We start from the raw sequence: 19,508 nt of genomic DNA on the forward strand, positions 1-19,508 counted from the left end.
TCACAATACAGGTGAAACAGATCAGATCAGCACCCCCTCCCCCTCTAGGGGCACCACCTGGCGACCTACCCTGGGACAGACCTGGTTGACCGGGGTGTAGACGGCGGAAGTTCGCGATAAGGGCTGGGTCCAGGATATTCCTGGTGGGGACCCAACACCTCTCCTCCGGGCCGTAACCCTCCCAGTCAACCAGGTACTGGAATCCGCCAGGAACCGTGGTGGGCCACCAAAAACGTTGTTGGACAAAATACAAGGTCTGACGAGAGCCAGGATGACAGGTGAGTCTTGAGGAATATGCCCATTCCAGGACCAGAGCACGGGACAAACATCCGGTTGCTGGGCCCCTGCCCGGGGAACACTGCGCCTTGCAGACCAGACTTTCTATTCACCAGATGATAGCAGCCGCTAGAAAGGAAGTAGGGAGGATGGTCTCGGGGTCCGACGGTGTAGTAGTGGGGCTGTACAGACGTGAGAGTGCATCAGGCTTCACATTCTTGGACCCCGGGCTGTAGGAGATATTCCTGGTTCTTATGGGCCGTCACCATAAGCAAGGATATGCATATTCTTGGTACCATTTGAAAGGAAACAATGTTAGGTTTGTGGAAATGTGAAAGGAATATAGGAGAACATAACACAATAGATCTGGTAAAAGATAATACATAGAAAAAAACAACCGTTTTTTAAATTTTGTTCCATCTTTGAAATGCAAGAGAAAGGGCATAATGTATTATTCCAGCCCAGGTGCAATTTAGATTTTGGTCACTAGATGGCAGCAGTGTATGTGCAAAGATTTAGACTAATCCAATGAACCATTGCATTTCCGTTCAAAATGTTGTATCAAGACTGCCCGTATGTGCCTAATTTGTATATTAATAACTTTTCATGTTCAAAATCGTGCAATGTCCTCAAACAATAGCATGGTATTATTTCACTGTAATAGCTACTGTAAATGCAGTTAGATTAACAAGATTTTAAGCTTGCTGCCAATATCAAATATGTTAATGTCCTGGGAAATTTCCTTGTTACTTACAACCTCATGCTAATCTCATTAGCCTACATTAGCTCAACCATCCCATGGAAGGGACACCGATCCTTACGATTAACTAACTAACTAACTGATTAACTAATCACCTCCAATAATCCGTGAAGGAACGTGTCAAACGGGGCTTCCGGGTTCCAGGCACATTCAGCTGCTAATATGTAAAATTCCAATGTGTAATGTACCACACAATGGGAGTCTTGATGTAGTTGGAGCAGCTAACGAGCAGCCTCCCTACAGACAACGGAGAATCTAACACTTTCCGTACATCTGCCACAAACTCCTCCAGACTGAGGAAAATTGCTCTCACACCACCGTAGCCCAGGCAAGGGCCCTCCCGAACATCAGCGTTATCAAGTACGCTATCATCGAGCGGTCCAAGTGGAACAAAGAAGGCTGCCGCTTGAAGAGGGAGCACTGGGAGAGAAACGCCTAGCAGGTTCCTGAATCTCCAGCGTAGTGCTCCGGATGAGGTAAGCAAGGTTCACGGGACACCGGGGTAGGCTAGGAAGAAGCGGCGCTAGTGGCGGGTTGCTGAGAGTCTGGGGGATTACTGTTGTGGCTTGCTGCCTAGTTGGGAATCTGCATAATTGCTCCAGCAATGTATTGAACACATGGTCATGGCATTCTGCCAGGGTATGGAGTCCCTCCATAAGGCTTTGCAGTAACTCCATGTCTTCCAATGGTGGATCCTTGAGATTAGAACTTTGCAGAGCTGGTCCGAGTCTGATGGGTCAGTCATGGCCAGTTCGTACTATCACGGCTCAGGCTAAGACCCAGATGCAGACACAGGAGGTGGATAGAATGATTTTATTACAATACAAGGGGCAGGCAATCGGTAGGTCAAGGCAGTCGTAATCAGAGTCATGCAGAGTCATGCAGGTAGAGGATGGCAGGCAGGAGCAGGACAAGCAAAAATCTCAGAACTGGGAAGACTAGAAAAAGCAAAAACTACAGCACAGGAAGTACAGGAACACGCTGGTAGGACTAGACAAACTGGCAACAGACAAACAGAAAATGCAGGTAAAAATACACATGAGGTAATGGGAGACACCTGGTAGGGGTTGGAGACGATCACAAGATAGGTGAAACAGAGAAGAAATTGTAATTTAAACAATGTTTTGAAGCTATAATGTTTTTTATTATTTATTTTTTTACAAGCAATCGAGTAAAGCAAGGTTATAGTTAGGGGGTCTGATGGGGTAAGACAGTGGAACTCAGCTCATGACACATTAATAAGTTATATTATTCATTATAAACAGGATGGTTTGAGCCCTGAATGCTGATTGGCTGAAATATGTGTTATATCAGAACGTATACCACAGTTATGACAAAAATAAATCCTCATTGAGTGCTTAAGAACAGCCCTCAGCCGTGGGTTATTGGCCATAAACAAACACTTTGTCGGGCCTTATTGCTTAAATAATATATAGCTATCATAAGTCCAAAAATGTATATATCAATCCCAGATTTCCCCTTTAATTGAATGTTTATATGTTGCGACTCTCTCCATACCAATATAATTTCAAGTTCAGTGTTATCTGCCAGAGTCTGGTTGAGCATATTCTGTCAATGCCCTTACTTTTTGTCTCCCTCTCTACTGTCTAAAATGAGACTCTTAACACAGATGATGCTTTTGTACCCATTCCTGAGTGCTTTGATTTCCAATTGTCGTCTTTGACATTTAAATGCTCCAGCCGGGGCCTTCTCTGCTCATCTGTCTGCTCTATTAGAAGGAAGGTTAAATTACTATCAATAAGTCAATTTTGTTGTTGTCTAACAGGCGACTGAGTGCTTTTTACATGTCACTGTGGCATTAGGACAAACTATAATTAGTGGAACTTTTTCCATTTCAAAGGTCTTAGTTGTTGAATTTGTTCTTTTAGCTCTCCTTGAATTACCTTTGTCATGACCTCCATAGGTTTTTGGGATGTTTATTGGATAGAGAGAGACAGAGGTGAAAGATAGGTGAGTGCAAAAAAATATATATTGGTGGAATCAGGTGAGTAGAAAAAAACCTTCACACCTTTGGGTCTCTAGGACCAAGATTAAGAAACACTGTGGTGAAAAGTAAGGTGCATACCCTCTGGACTGTGCACAGGGCCATCAGGCACCTCAGAGGGGGCACAAAATAAGATTAGAATGACTGGGGGTAGTCCGGAGTGGAGCTAGGACCCCCGTCTAGAAGTTGGATAATTTTTTATTTTTCAAACACCTGAAACAGCTTTTTCCTGTAATCTAGTGCCATAATCATTATACTTAATTCTATGTAAAAAATATTGATATTTTTCTGCATATCCTAGCATACCTCTTTAGCTGTGTGTATCTTTCTAACTGATGGTTAAAGTTTGAAATAAACTTAATATTCATTTCTGCATCTCTGCTAAAATCTCAGTAAAATATTGTATTTATTCAGTTAATGTCATAATTGCTTGCTAATTCTACCAACCTGCCAGCTAAGATAGTTAGACAAGCTAGCTACTCTAAATTGATTTATACTCACAAAAAAAGGAGGGTTCCTCATTTTTCTTTGGGAAAGGTGATGGTTCTATGTGGAACCATACTGACCCAAAGAATCCTTTGTCACGCCCTGAACTGAGATATCTCTGTTTTCTTTATATTTTGGTTAAGTCAGGGTGTGACTAGGGTGGGTACGCTAGTTTTTGTATTGTCTAGGGGTTTTGTATTGTCTATGGTTTTTGTATGTCTATGTGTAGTTGCCTGTCAGCACTCTTTTGTATAGCTTCACGTGTCGTTTTGTTATTTTGGTTAGTTTGTTCAGTGTTCATTCTTATATTAATAAAGAATGTACGCATTCCACGCTGCGCCTTGGTCCGATTCATACGACGAACGTGACAGAAGATCCCACCAAAAATGGACCAAGCAGCGTGTTCAGGAGGAATGGACCTGGGAGGAGATCCTGGATGGAGCAGGACCCTGGACGCAGGCTGGGGAGCAAAAGCGGAACGGCGACATTACGAGGAGTTATACCAACGAGGTAGGCCACTGAAACCCTAAGAATTTTTTGGGGAGGCACATGGAGTAGTCGGCGGTGGCAAGGAGCGAACCAGAGCCAGTCAGGGAGTCGGATGAGGAGTTTGACGCAAGATTCCGGAGAGAGGTGATAGCATTGAGAGCGCTGCAGAGCGGGCGTGTTGAGGTGCATATCATCAGCCCAGTGTCACTTGTATCGGTCCCACGTATTAGGTCTCCAGTGCGCCTACACAGTCCAGTACGTCCTGTGCCTCCTCTCCGCACTCGCCCTGAGGTCTGTGTCATCAGCCCGGTGCCATCTGTACCAGTCCCATGCATCAGGTCTCCAGTGTGCCTCCACAGTCCAGTACGTCCTGATCCTGGTCCTCGCACTCGCCCTGAGGTGCATGTCCCCAGCCCGGTACCACCAGTGCCGGCACCACACATCAGACCTCCAGTGCGCCTCCACAGTCCAGTACGTCCTGTGCCTCCACCCGCACTTGCCCTGAGGTGCGTGTCATCAGCCTGGTACCACCAGTACCGGTCCCACGCATCTGGCCTCCAGTGTGCCTCCACAGTCCAGATTTTCCGGGGACATTTCCCCGTCCAGAGCTTCCGGCGACAGTTCCCAGTCCAGAGCTTCTGGCGACAGTTCCCAGACCGGAACCTCCAACGATGGGCTACAGTCCGGAACCTCCAACGACGGGCCACAGTCCGGAACCTCCAACGACGGGCCACAGTCCGGAGCCTCAGCGACGATCCCCAGCCCGGGGTCTACAGAGACGGTTCCCAGTCAGTGTTCATTCTTATATTAATAAAGAATGTACGCATACCACGCTGCGCCTTGGTCCGATTCATACGACGAACGTGACACCCTTTGAGTCCTTCAATGGTTATTTGCATTTAACAAAAGGGTTATTTTAGTGAAAATGTAAATGTAGGGGCAGTTCACTCGAAAATGTTGTGCACAGATTTTATTATGCAAGTGTCATTCCAGTTGTTGTATTCTGTTGTGTTATGTTATTACATGTTGAATTTGACTATGCCCAGTGATGGTGTCTTGTGAAAGAGTCACGTATGGCCTTGTGTCAATTGAGAATGGTTGACTAAGTTAGTAATTCTCAATTCTCTTCTCAGGGACCCCCCAGGAATTCCAGAGCTAGCACACCTGATTCAACTTGTTAAAAAACACAATAATTAAACATATGTCATTTTGACAATATAATATGGCTATTAAACCATAATAGAAAAACCTGTATGGTTCTACAAAGAACATTTGAGTTTGAGAAAGGTTATTTAAGGAATCATTCTCCTTAAAGGTTCTGTAAAGAACCATAAAAAAGTGTTCTGTATAGCCCAAAAATGGTTGTAACCATAACAGAACCCTTTTTGGTGCTATATAGAACTGTAAGAAAGGATTTCTTTAAACCACCATACAAGTTCCATTTCGAACTTTATGACCATGGTTCTTTATAAACCCTCCATATTACACCAAAACGGGTTCAGCTATGGTTACAAGCCAAATAACCCTTATTTGGCACTATACACAACCATTTCTTTTTAGTGTATAGCCTGAAATGGATTATTGGTAGCTAGTTGAGTTTGGGAGATAGCTAGCCCAGATTGGGAACCTAAAGCCAACTTCATAAAATTGCTAGGTGGCTATTAGTATTACAGAGTAACATCAACAAAATAAACAAAAAATATATATTTATTAAATAGGACTTATCTGAGGAGAAATGGGGTTCCAAAAGGAGTCTTTGGCTATCCCGATAGGAGAACTATTTTTGGTTCCCGGTAGAACTCTTTTGGGTTCCATGTAGAAATCTCTGGGGGAAAGTTTCTACATGGAATCCAATAGGGTCATACCTGGAACCAAAAGGGTTATCATATGGGGACAACCGAAGGACCCTTTTAAATTCTAGATAGCACCTTCTTTTCTAAGAGTTTATTTGCGTGATGCCTCTGAGCACATACAGTTGCTGTTCAAGCATTAACGACCTCAGTGTCTTGAACACATCAGCCTGCGGTAAAATCAATCATTTCCAGGCCCAGGGACATGTACTAGTCTGTGGCGACCTAAATGCCAGAACCGGACAAGAACCTGACACCCTCAGCACACAGGGGGACAAACACCTGCCTGGAGGTGAGAGCATTCCCTCCCCCATATGCCCCCCTAGGCACAACTATGACAACCTAACCAACAATAATGGGTCACAACTCCTGCAGCTCTGTCACACGCTGAGTATGTACATAGTCAATGGTAGGCTTAGAGGGGACTCCTATGGTAGGTACACCTATAGCTCATCTCTTGGCAGTAGTACTTTAGACTACTTTATCACTGACCTCAACCCAGAGTCTCTCGAGCTTTCACAGTCAGCCCACTGACACGCCTATCAGAGCACATCAAAATCACAGTCTACAGTCTACACAGTCTACTAAAATCACAGTCTACAGAGTAATACTCAATCATGAGGCATCAAAGCCAAAGGAACTGAGTAATATTAAGAAATTCTATAGATGGAAGGAATGTAGTGTGGAAACCTACCAAAAAACAATTAGGCAAGAACAAAACGTTCCACAGTAATTGTGAAAGTGTAAACTTGGCAGTAGAAAATCTAAACAGTATATTTGACCTCTCGGCTTTCTTATCAAATCTAAAAATTTCAAACAGAAAATCAAAGAAAATGAATAACAATGACAAATGGCTTGATGAAGAATGCAAAAACCTAAGAAAGAAATTGAGTAACCTGTCCAACCAAAAACTAGAGACCCAGAAAACCTGAGTCTATGCATTCACTATGGTGAATCACTAAAACACTAAATACAGAAATACACTACGGAAAAAGAAGGAACAGCACGTCAGAAATCAGTTCAATGTAATTGAAGAATCCATAGACTCTAACCACTTCTGGGAAATTGGGAAACACTAATCAAACAACGAGTATTTCTGTTATCTGGCGTAGCTTTCTATAATTCCTCCAGATATTTTGGAGGATTTTCTGAACATGGCGTCAATGTAAACCGAGATTTATGGATATAAAATGCATATTATCGAACAAAACATAAATGTACTGTGTAACATGTCATGTGACTGTCATCTGATTAAGATTTTCAAGAGGTTAATGATTGATTTTTTTGAAAATCCTGCTTTTGTGATTTTAATCTTTTGCTGGAAAAAATGGCTGTTTTTTCTTTGGTTTGGTGGTGGTCTAAATATGTTGTGTTTTCGCCGTAAAGCATTTTAGAAATCTGACATGCTGGGTAGATGAACAAGGTGTTTATCATTTGAGGTATTGGACTTGTTAATGTGTGGAGGTTAAATATTTCTAAAGAATATTTTTGCATTCCCTGCGTCACCTTTTCAGCTGAACGGGGGGGTTCCCTGGGGAATAGAAATAGAAAAATATATATATACAGTGTGTGCAAATAATGTAAGATAAGGAATGTAAGACAATAAATAGGCCATAATGGCTGAATAATTACAATTTAGCAATGTAACACTGGAGTAATAGATGTGCAGAAGATGAATGTGCAAGTAGAGATACCGGGGTGCAAAGGAGCAAAAATAAAATAACAGTATGGGATGAGGTAGTTGGATGGGCTATTTACAAGATGGGCTATGTGCAGTGATCTGTGAGCTGCTCTGACAGCTGGTGCTTAAAGTTAGTGAGGGAGATATGAGACTTCAGCTTCATTGATTTTTGCAATTCGTTGCAGTCATTGGTAGCAGAGAACTGGAAGAAAAGGCAGCCAAAGGAGGAATTGGCTTTGGGTGTGACCAGTGAAATATACCTGCTGGAGCGTGTGCTACGGGTGGGTGCTGCTATGGTGACCAGTGAGCTGAGGTAAGGCGGGGCTTTACCTAACAAAGACTTACAGATGACCTGGAGCCCGTGGGTTTGGTGATGAATGTGAGGCGAGGGCCAGCCAACGAGAGATTACAGGTCACAGTAGTGGGTAGTATATGGGGCTTTGGTGACAAAACGGATGGCACTGTGGCACTACATCCAGTCTCTTGAGTAGAGTGTTGAAGGCTATTTTGTAAATGACATCGCCAAAGTCAAGGATCAGTAGGATAGTCAGTTTTACGAGGATTTGTTTGGCAGCATGAGTGAAGGATGCTTTGTTGCGAAATAGGAAGCTGATTCTAGATTTAATTTTGGATTGGAGATGCTTAATGTGAGTCTGGAAGGAGAGTTTACAGTCTAACCAGACAGCTAGGTATTTGTAGTTGTCCACATATTCTAAGTCAGAACTGTCCAGAGTATTGATGTTGGACGAGCAGGCAGGTGCTGGTAGAGATCGGTTGAAGAGCATACATTTAGTTTTTCTTGCATTTAAGAGCAGTTGGAAACCACGGAAGGAGAGTTCTATGGCATTGAAGCTCGTCTGGAGGTTAGTTAACGCAGTGTCCAAAGAATGTCCAGAAGTATACAGAATGGTATCGTCTACGAGGTGAATCAGAGAATCGCCAGCAGCAAGAGCGACATCATTGATGTTTATAGAGAAAAGAGTCGTCCTGAGAATTGAGTCCTGTGGCACCCCCATAGACACTGCCAGAGGTCTGGACAACAGGCCCTCCGATTTAACACACTGAACTCTGTCTAATAAGTAGTTGGTGAACCAGGCGAGGCAGTCATTCGGAGAATCCAAGGCTGTTGAGTCTGCCAATAAGAATGTGGTGATTGACAGAGTCGAAAGCCTTGGCCAGGTTTTGAATACAGCTGCACATGATTGTCTTTTATCGATGGAGGTTATGATATCATTTAGGACCTTGAGCGTGGCTGAGGTGCACCTATAACCAGCTCAAACCAGATTACATAGCTGAGAAGGTACGGTGGGATTCAAAATGGTCGGTGATCTGTTTGTTAACTTGGCTTTCTTAGAAAGGCAGGGTAGGATACATATAGGTCCGTAGCAGTTTGGGTCTAGAGAGTCTCCCCCTTTGAAGAGGGGGATGACCGCGGCAGCCTTCCAATCTTTGGGGATCTCAGACAATACGAAAGAGAGTTTGAACAGGCTAGTAATAGGGGTTGCAACAATTTGTGCTGATCATTTTAGAGAGAGTCCAGATTGTCTAGCCCTGCTGATTTGTAGGGGTCCAGATTTTGCAGCTCTTTCAGAACATCAGCTACCTGGATTTGGGTGAAGGAGAAATTGGGGAGGCTTGGGCAAGTTGCTGTGGGGGTTGCAGCACTGTTGACAAGGGTAGGGTTGGCCAGGTGGAAAGCATGGCCAGCCGTAGAAAAATGCTTTTTGTAATGCTCAATTATCTTGGATTTATTGGTGGTGACAGTGTTTCCTAGCCTCAGTGCAGTGGGCAGCAGGGAGGAGGTGCTCTTATTCTCCATGGACTTTACAGTATCCCAGAACTTTTTCGAGTTTGTGCTGCAGGATGCAAATTTCTGTTTGAAAAAACTAGCCTTTGCTTTCTTAACTGACTGTGTATATTTGTTAACTTCCCTGAAAAGTTGCTTATCGCGGGGGCTATTCGATGCTAATGCAATACGCCACAGGATGTTTTTGTGCTGATCAAGAGCAGTCAGGTCTGGAGTGAACCACGGGCTATATCTGTTCCTCGTTCCACATTTTTTGAATGGGGCATGCTTATTTGACCTCTCTGGGAACATTCGGGACGCTAGCGTCCCACCTCGCCAACAGCCATTGAAATTGCAGGGCGCCAAATTCAAAACAACAGAAATCTCATAATTAAAATTCCTCAACCATACAAGTATTTTACACCATTTCAAAGATACACTTCTTGTTAATCCAACCACAGTGTCCGATTTCAAAACGGCTTTTCGGCGAAAGCAGAACATATCATTATGTTAGGTCGGCAACTAGTCACAGAAAGCATTCATCCATTTTCAAACCAAAGAGAAGTGTCACAAAAAGCAGAAATATAGATACAATTTATCACTAACCTTTGACGATCTTCATCAGATGACACTCCCAGGACTAAATGTTACACAATACATGTATGTTTTGTTCGATCAAATTCATATTTATATCCAAAAACCTCAGTTTACATTGGCGCCATGTTCAGAAATGCCTCCAAAACATCCTGTCACGCCCTGACCGTAGAGAACCTTTTAATGTCTCTATTTGGTTTGGTCAGGGTGTGATTTGGGGTGGGCATTCTATGTTAATTTTTCTATGTTTTGTATTTCTTTGTTTTGGCCGGGTATGGTTCTAAGTCAGGGACAGCTATCGTCTATCATTGTCTCTGATTGGGAACCATACTTAGGCAGCCCTTTTTCCCACCTGTCTTTGTGGGTAGTTGTCTTTGTTTCTTGGCACTATAGCCTTTAGCTTCACGGTTGGTTTTTGGATTGTTTATTGTTTTTGTCGGCGTCATAATAATACAAATAATATTTTACACTCACCACGCTGCCCGTTGGTCCAGTTAATTCGACAGCCGTGACACATCTGGAGAAATTGCAAAGAGCCACATCAAATAACAGAAATACTCATCCTAAACTTTGAAGAAAGATACATGTTTTACATAGAATTAAAGATAAACTTGTTCTTAATGCAACCGCTGTGTCAGATTTCAAAAAGCTTTACGGCAAAAGCACAATATTCATTAATCTGAGAACAGTGTTCAGCCACAAAAGCAAGCCTAACAGTTACCCGCCAAATTGGGGAGTCAACGGAAGTCATAAATAACATTATAAATCTTCACTTACCTTTGCTGATCTTCGTCGGAATGCACTCCCAGGACTCCCACTTCCAATCAATCCTTAGGGTATTTTTATAATAAATCTTCAATAATATTCCAACTGGAGCAGAATACCTCACCACTGTGATTGACCCAAACTTAAGGAAAGCTTTGACTATGTACAGACTCAGTGTATATAGCCTTGCTATATAGAAAAGCCGCCGCAGGCAAGAGAGAGAGAAGACAAGCTACTGCCCACAAAATGAGTTTGAAACTGAGCTGCACTTCCTAACCTCCTGCCAAACGTATGACCATATTAGAGACATATATTTCCCTCAGATTACACAGATCCACAACGAATTTGAAAACAATCCAAATTTGATAAACTCCCATATCTATTGGGTGAAATACCACAGTGTGCCATCACAGCAGAACGTTTTGTGACCTGTTGCCACAAGAAAAGGGCAACCAGTGAAGAACAAACACCATGGTAAATACAACCCATATTTATGTTTATTTTCCCTTTTGTACTTTAATTAAAACCTTTAACCATTTGCACACCCTTACAACACTGTATAAATACATAATGACATTTGAAATGTATTTATTATTTTGGAACTTCTGTGAGTGTAATGTTTACTGCTCATTTTTGTTTATTTCACTTTTCTATATTATCTACTTCATTTGCTTTGGCAATGTTAACATTTGTTTCCCATGCCAATAAAGCACCTTGAATTGATTTGAGAGATAGCACCTGATTGGCCGGGAAGCGCAGGCTGAGCTGGGAATGTAGGAGAGGTAGCTAGAGTGTGTGACGGCCCCTTCTCCTCCCAGCCCTGGCCATCAGAGTAGAGGGCTCTCAGCCATTGGCTCAGCTCAGCAACACCAAACGCTGTATAAAGGCATGCCTGTCGCCACAGTTTGTGGAAACATCCTCTCCCCAGCAGATGCTCGCCGACCGAGCCGGAGAATGAGCACCTCAGCAAGAGATGAATGAGGAAAAGAGAGCACGCTGCCGTAGAGAACATGAGAGAGAGAACAGAGAAATAAAGAGATAGTGTGTGAGAGGAACACAGAAGCCCAGAGTGTCTGATCCTTATGTTTTGATGGGCTGCAGAGTTTGGAGAGTCTCCCCTTGCTGTGACGAGAGAATCTGAAAAAGCCCTCCCACCCTCTCCATCCGCATCTGGACAGCCCTGACTCTCACGCCTTACTGAGTCCATCCTATGCGTTCTGTGATTAGTAAAGTTGTTTACATCCGCACACTTTACTTTACTTTTTTTCTCTCGCTTTACCAGACAGTGTGCATTTTGCACATGGAAGCCACTGGCCTCCAATGGCTTGTTACTACATTGTCATCAGCTCCACACACCTCAGCAATGGACACTTCAGGAACATCAAGGGAGTTTTCCGGGGTCCCCTCAATAAGAATGGCAGCAAGAACTTGGTAAGGCATGCACCATCTCATAAACCTCTGAACAAGACAACATTTAACATTTAACTAATGTTGCATTAGGTACCATATGTATGCATTTATGAAAATATGTGCTATATAGAATCCTGTTTGATTGTGGGCTGAGGAAGCAGGGTATTAGTAATGACAACAGTGATAAAGCGTTACATATTACAGAATATCAGCTCTGTAAAAGAGATGAAACACACACACACACACACACACACACACACACACACACACACAAGCCTCCCTGTGTCCAAACCACGGGCCACTTCTTTATCACAAATTATATTATACATGACAATGATAACAATGATACGGCAGCAGCCCTGCAGTGTAATTTAATTACAGTAAATTTGTGGATTCCTGGAAGGAAAAAGCCTTGCAAAGCTTTCAAGGCACTATTGAAAATGCACACATTCCCTTGTTCCGTTTCTTTCTCTCTCTAGTCCGGATTTATACCTTCGCTAAGGCACTCCGGGGGCTTTCCCGGCGGAGGAGCCTCCGCTCTAAAGAAGTGGAATCATATTAGATGAGATATTGATGCACTCACTGTGAGGCTATGAGAGACCACTGCTTAGTAGGAACCCTGTTCCCAGGGTTAAATAGACTAATGCAGTTGGTGTGTTGGGCCTCGTCGCCATCAAACAGCAATAGATTGTCTCCAGTCAACTGGAAAGCAAAAGGGTACCCAATCCTCCCTCAGCAGACTCACTCTATCCATTTGACAGCACCTTGTCCATATAACAGTAAGGATCCCAAATTTACCATATGCCAGTGGTTTCATTCTAAACATGTGGAATCAATGTGACTGCTAAGAAGCCACCTCAATGCGGTGGATAAGGACTCTGATTCTGAGCCACTCGGTAAGACTTAGTGATATATCCTGTAATTAGAGCTATGCTACTCTCACTTTGCTACCCTCGCTAAGAATCATCTCACTTACACTTCACTAGATTATGTATTTAGATATGCAAAGCAATAACTTCACTTGTTGCTCTAGCTGTGAATTATATTCTATCCAGGCTATTTATTTAACGGCCTGATTTGCAGATCCTACCTTGTATTTACCTTGTGTTTCATGCTACATTATAGTACATGTACGCTACATTATTTGAGTAGTGACATGTTAGTGACATGACTGCTATTCGGGTCAGGTCCCAAGTCCATCCGGATCCAGCCATATATACAGTTGAAGTCGAAAGTTGACATACAGGTTGGAGTCATTAAAAATCGTTTTTAAACCATTCTACAAATTTCTTGTTAACAAACTATAGTTTTGGCAAGTCGGTTAGGACATCTACATTGTGGATGACACAAGTCATTTTTCCAATAATTGTTTACAGACAAATTATTTCACTTATAATTCACTGTATCACAATTCCAGTGGGTCAGAAGTTTACATACACTAAGTTGACTGTGGCTTTAAACAGCTTGAAAATTCCATTAAATTATGTCATGGCTTTAGAAGCTTCTGATAGGCTAATTGACATCATTTGAGTCTATTGGAGGTGTACCTGTGGATTTATTTCAAGGCCTACCTTCAAACTCATTGCCTCTTTGCTTGACAAAAGAAATCAGCCAATACCTCAGAAAAAAATTGTAGACCTCCACATCCTTGGGAGCAATTTCCAAATGCCTGAAGGTACCACGTTCATCTGTACAAACAATAGTACGCAAGTATAAACACCATTGGGCCACGCTGCCGTCATACCACTCAGGAAGGAGACGCGTTCTGTCTCCTAGAGATGAACGTACTTTGGTGTGAAAAGTGCAAATCAATCCCATAACAACAGCAACGGAACTTGGGAAGACGCTGGAGGAAACAGGTACAAAAGTGTCTATATCCACAATAAAACGAGTCCTATATGAACATAACCAGAAAGGCCTCTCAGCAAGGTAGAAGCCACTGCTCCGAAACCGCCATAAAAAATCCAGACAACGGTTTGCAGCGTCACAAAGATCTTACTTTTTGGAGAAATTTCCTCTGGTCTGATGAAACAAATGTAGAACTGTTTGGCCATAACAACCATCGTTATGATTGAAGGAAAAGGGGGAGGCTTGCAGGCCGAAAACACCATCCTAACCGATTAAATGTCAGGAAGTGTGAAAAACTGAGTTGAAATGTATTTGGCTAAGGTGTATGTAAACTTTTGACTTCAACTGTAAATACTGCTAAAAAAAGCTACAGGTAAATTCATTCATTGTAGCTGAGATCAGACCAGTGCTAGTGCACCTTGCACTCTAAGGGAAAACTCAGTCTCAGCATCCCAGTGCAGCACCACTCTAAAGGCCCCAAACTGTTATCATTAACATAAAATTATATTTTATGCAGTGTAACTGCTGAGCTTCTGAACACTTACCAGAGTCTGTGCTCACAGAGAGTGGCTGAGGGGCACCTAACAGCTGATGTGAGAACTGTGTTCATGAGGAGCGGTGCTCCGTCGCACAGCTCTTTTCAATGTACAATCTCTACAAATAATGCAATTTATTTAACGCAAAATGGCTACAGGACTTGTTTTGGCTTTAGTGGTATACCATCGCTGCCTGAGGCTAAATTATTGATATGTATATTTCCTTTATATAACAGTTATTTCATTGACATATATGGCTTCCAATAATAAAAAACTAAGCTTCTCATATCAACAAATATAAACATTACTTGTGATTATGGTATTTTACTTGGTTCATAATAGGGTTGGGCGAAAGCTAGATTTTCACAGTCATTACCGTCCTTCTCTCATCCCGGGATTTATGGTATTACCGGCTTAGTACACAAGGGGGAGCCATTCAAATGTTTTAAGCCCATTGGGCGTCTATTACCGGAACAAAATTAGCTAAAGTAATAGCGAATTTCCATGGAGGCTGCTAGCTAAATATGCTAACTAGCGCAAACAGATTTGTTCAGTTGTTGCAAAGTCAGGCAGTCCAGCTCATAAAGTTATACATACAGTGCCTTGCGAAAGTATTCGGCCCCCTTGAACTTTGCGACCTTTTGTAACATTTCAGGCTTCAAACATAAAGATATAAAACTGTATTTTTTTGTGAAGAATCAACAACAAGTGGGACACAATCATGAAGTGGAACGACATTTATTGGATATTTCAAACTTTTTTAACAAATCAAAAACTGAAAAATTGGGCGTGCAAAATTATTTAGCCCCCTTAAGTTAATACTTTGTAGCGCCACCTTTTGCTGCGATTACAGCTGTAAGTCGCTTGGGGTATGTCTCTATCAGTTTTGCACATCGAGAGGCTGAAATTTTTTCCCATTCCTCCTTGCAAAACAGCTCGAGCTCAGTGAGGTTGGATGGAGAGCATTTGTGAACAGCAGTTTTCAGTTCTTTCCACAGATTCTCGATTGGATTCAGGTCTGGACTTTGACTTGGCCATTCTAACACCTGGATATGTTTATTTTTGAACCATTCCATTGTAGATTTTGCTTTATGTTTTGGATCATTGTCTTGTTGGAAGACAAATCTCCGTCCCAGTCTCAGGTCTTTTGCAGACTCCATCAGGTTTTCTTCCAGAATGGTCCTGTATTTGGCTCCATCCATCTTCCCATCAATTTTAACTATCTTCCCTGTCCCTGCTGAAGAAAAGCAGGTCCAAACCATGATGCTGCCACCACCATGTTTGACAGTGGGGATGTTGTGTTCAGGGTGATGGGCTGTGTTGCTTTTACGCCAAACATAACGTTTTGCATTGTTGCCAAAAAGTTCAATTTTGGTTTCATCTGACCAGAGCACCTTCTTCCACATGTTTGGTGTGTCTCCCAGGTGGCTTGTGGCAAACTTTAAACAACACTTTTTATGGATATCTTTAAGAAATGGCTTTCTTCTTGCCACTCTTCCATAAAGGCCAGATTTGTGCAATATACGACTGATTGTTGTCCTATGGACAGAGTCTCCCACCTCAGCTGTAGATCTCTGCAGTTCATCCAGAGTGATCATGGGCCTCTTGGGTGCATCTCTGATCAGTCTTCTCCTTGTATGAGCTGAAAGTTTAGAGGGACGGCCAGGTCTTGGTAGATTTGCAGTGGTCTGATACTCCTTCCATTTCATTATTATCGCTTGCACAGTGCTCCTTGGGATGTTTAAAGCTTGGGAAATCTTTTTGTATCCAAATCCGGCTTTAAACTTCTTCACAACAGTATCTCGGACCTGCCTGGTGTGTTCCTTGTTCTTCATGATGCTCTCTGCGCTTTTAACGGACCTCTGAGACTATCACAGTGCAGGTGCATTTATACGGAGACTTGATTACACACAGGTGGATTGTATTTATCATCATTAGTCATTTAGGTCAACATTGGATCATTCAGAGATCCTCACTGAACTTCTGGAGAGAGTTTGCTGCACTGAAAGTAAAGGGGCTGAATAATTTTGCACGCCCAATTTTTCAGTTTTTGATTTGTTAAAAAAGTTTGAAATATCCAATAAATGTCGTTCCACTTCATGATTGTGTCCCACTTGTTGTTGATTCTTCACAAAAAAATACAGTTTTATATCTTTATGTTTGAAGCCTGAAATGTGGCAAAAGGTCGCAAAGTTCAAGGGGGCCGAATACTTTCGCAAGGCACTGTATATAGGTAGGGGCTACCGAATGTAATTTTTGATGAGTTTTGACATTTACAAGCAAGTGTGAATGAGAGACATTGTTCAAATTAACATTATTGGCTCTGGAGCAGCATGTGTACACACGCTGTGTCTGTGTGGAGTCTGGAGTTGCTAGGGCAATTCACCTGCCTGTTCTGCTCAGAGAAGATGGGGGATGAGCAGTCGTGATCGAGATCTGAGAGGAGAAATCATAAGATGGCAGTAGCAACGGTACAGCTAACTCATTCAAAGGGCTTTGACTTCTCAAACATGTTGTAAACAGATCTAAAATGCTTCTTATTATAATTTCTGCTCGGCATCAGACAATTTTTGTGCACTAGTTGCACTTCTCCACTCTGAGAATTCACGAACTGGCATTCTATCAGCAGACAGCGCTCTGGCTGATGTGTAACTACTTTTCTAGGTGAAGCCCTACTTTTCTCAGGTAAAATACTAGATTAACTATGAGAAAAACATTAGAAAATGTAGCCGGCTACATTCTTTCTATGATAAACAGAAATATGATGGCCATGCATAGTTTTTTGCAAAAAATGCCTTGCTTTATCATTGTAAGATCATTTAGCTGCAAGCCAAATTGTGTTGTAAACTGATGAAAATTAAGCTATATTGGGACAAATGTGTTGCACTAATGTATTTTCTGTGAAGGAAAATTATAGTTGCACGTCCCTGATCACTCTATTGACGAAAAATAAAAACACTTGCCTTTCAATATAAACGCAAGTCTAAAACTTTGCACATACACTGCCTTCTAGTGGTCAAAATGTGTATTGCACCTGGGCTGGATTAATACATTATGCCCTTTCTCTTGCATTTCAAAGATGATGGTACAAAAAAAATAGAAAATAACGTTTTTTATATTATCTTTATATTATATTATATTATCTTTATATTATCTCCACAGACTTCAACGTGTTTCCTTTCAAATGGTACCAAGAATATGCATATCCTTGTTTCAAGGCCTGAGCTACAGGCAGTTAGATTTGAGTATGTCATTTCAGGCGAATATTTAAAAAAGGTGCAGATCCTTAAGAGAACAACACACAGGTCTTTCCGTCATTGTATGATTTTTTGTGTGAAAATGAACTCAAGCTTACAGACAATGTCAAATGTGATATAGCGAAGCACCTGATTGAGCTGGGTGCGCAATTATGCAGGTACTTTCCTGAAACGGATGACACAAACAACTGGATTCGTTATCCCTTTCATGCCCAGCCTCCAGTCCACTTACCGATATCTGAACAAGAAAGTCTCATCAAAATTGAAACAAGTGGTTCTGTGAAAATTGAATTTCAAATCAAATCAAAGTTTATTTGTCACGTGCGCCGAATACAACAGGTGTAGCCGAATACAACAAATCAACGCTACCTTACAATGTAATGCTTAGTTAATTTAATCAGAAGCCACTGCCAGATTTCTGGATAGGTCTGCGCTCAGTATCTTGCCTTTGCAAATCGCGCTGTTAAAAACCTCTTTGGGCTGCAATCCCGTTAACGGGATGATATGACAACAGCCAGTGAAAGTGCAGGGCGCCAAATTCAAAACAACAGAAATCTCATAATTAAAATTCCTCAAACATACATGTATCTCATACCGTTTTAAAGGTAGTCTTGCTGTTAATCCCACCACAGTGTCCGATTTCAAATAGGCTTTACGGTGAAAGCACCACAAACGATTATGTAAGGTCAGAGCCAAGTCACAGAAAAACAGCCAAAGAGAGGAGTCACAAAAAGCACAAATAGAGATAAAATTAATCACTAACCTTTGATTATCTTCATCAGATGACACTCATAGGACTTCATGTTACCCAATACATGTATGTTTTGTTTGATAAAGTTCATATTTATATAAAAAAATCTGAGTTTACATTGGTGCGTTACATTCACTTATTCCAAAAACATCCAGTGATTTTGCATAGCCACATCGATTCAACAGAAAAACTCATCATAAATGTTAATGATAATACAAATAGACATGGAATTATAGATATATCTCTCCTTAATGCAACCGCTGTGTCAGCTTTCAAAAAACTTTACGGAAAAAGCAAACCATGCAAGAATCTGAGACGGCGCTCAGAACAATAGTCAAATTAGCCGCCATGTTGGAGTCAACATAAACCATAAATTACATGATAAATGTTCCCTTACCTTTGACAATCTTCATCAGAATGCACTCCCAGGAATCCCAGGTCCACAATAAATGTTTGTTTTGTTCGATAATGTCAGTTATTTATGTCCAAATACCTCCTTTTGTTAGCGTGTTTGGTATACATATCCAAACGCTCGTTCTGGTCAAGCGTTACTTCGGATAAAAACTTTTAAAATGTATATTACAGGTCAAAGAAACATTTCAAACTAAGTACAAAATCAATCATTAGATGTTTTTATCATATCTTCAATAAAGTTCCTACCGGAGAATTCCTTTGTGTCTTGAGGAGCAACGGAAAGCAAGTGGAAATCATGTGGAATGCGCATGACCAGAAAATGGCTGACTGCCAGACACCTGTTCATTCTGTTCTTATTCAGTCCCACAACACAGTAGAAGCCTCATTCAAATTTCTATAGAAGGTTGACATCTAGTGGAAGCCCTAGGAAGTGCAACTTCATTCATATCTCAATGGGATTTCAATGGGAACTGTGTTGAAAACCGACCAACCTCAGATTTCTCACTTCCTGTTTGGATTCATCCTCAGGTTTTTGCCTGCCATATGAGTTATGTTATACTCACAGACATCATTCAAACAGTTTTAGAAACTTCAGAGTGT

The 19,508-nt window shown here is 41.8% G+C and overlaps 1 protein-coding gene across 1 annotated transcript in view; it reads left to right on the forward strand.

The window, feature by feature from the left end:
• Positions 1-11,940: 11,940 nt before the first annotated feature.
• LOC112219913 (zinc finger protein 804A-like) overlaps positions 11,941-19,508 on the forward strand; it is a 60,737-nt gene continuing 53,169 nt past the window's right edge. Inside the window, exon 1 of the mRNA XM_042325001.1 lies at positions 11,941-12,123. Within this exon, the coding sequence (XP_042180935.1) occupies positions 12,013-12,123 (111 nt within the window). The 5' untranslated portion in view covers positions 11,941-12,012. The remainder of the gene's footprint in view (positions 12,124-19,508) is intronic.

This window comes from Oncorhynchus tshawytscha, linkage group LG07, assembly GCF_018296145.1.
Source record: "Oncorhynchus tshawytscha isolate Ot180627B linkage group LG07, Otsh_v2.0, whole genome shotgun sequence".
Lineage (NCBI taxonomy): Eukaryota > Metazoa > Chordata > Actinopteri > Salmoniformes > Salmonidae > Oncorhynchus > Oncorhynchus tshawytscha.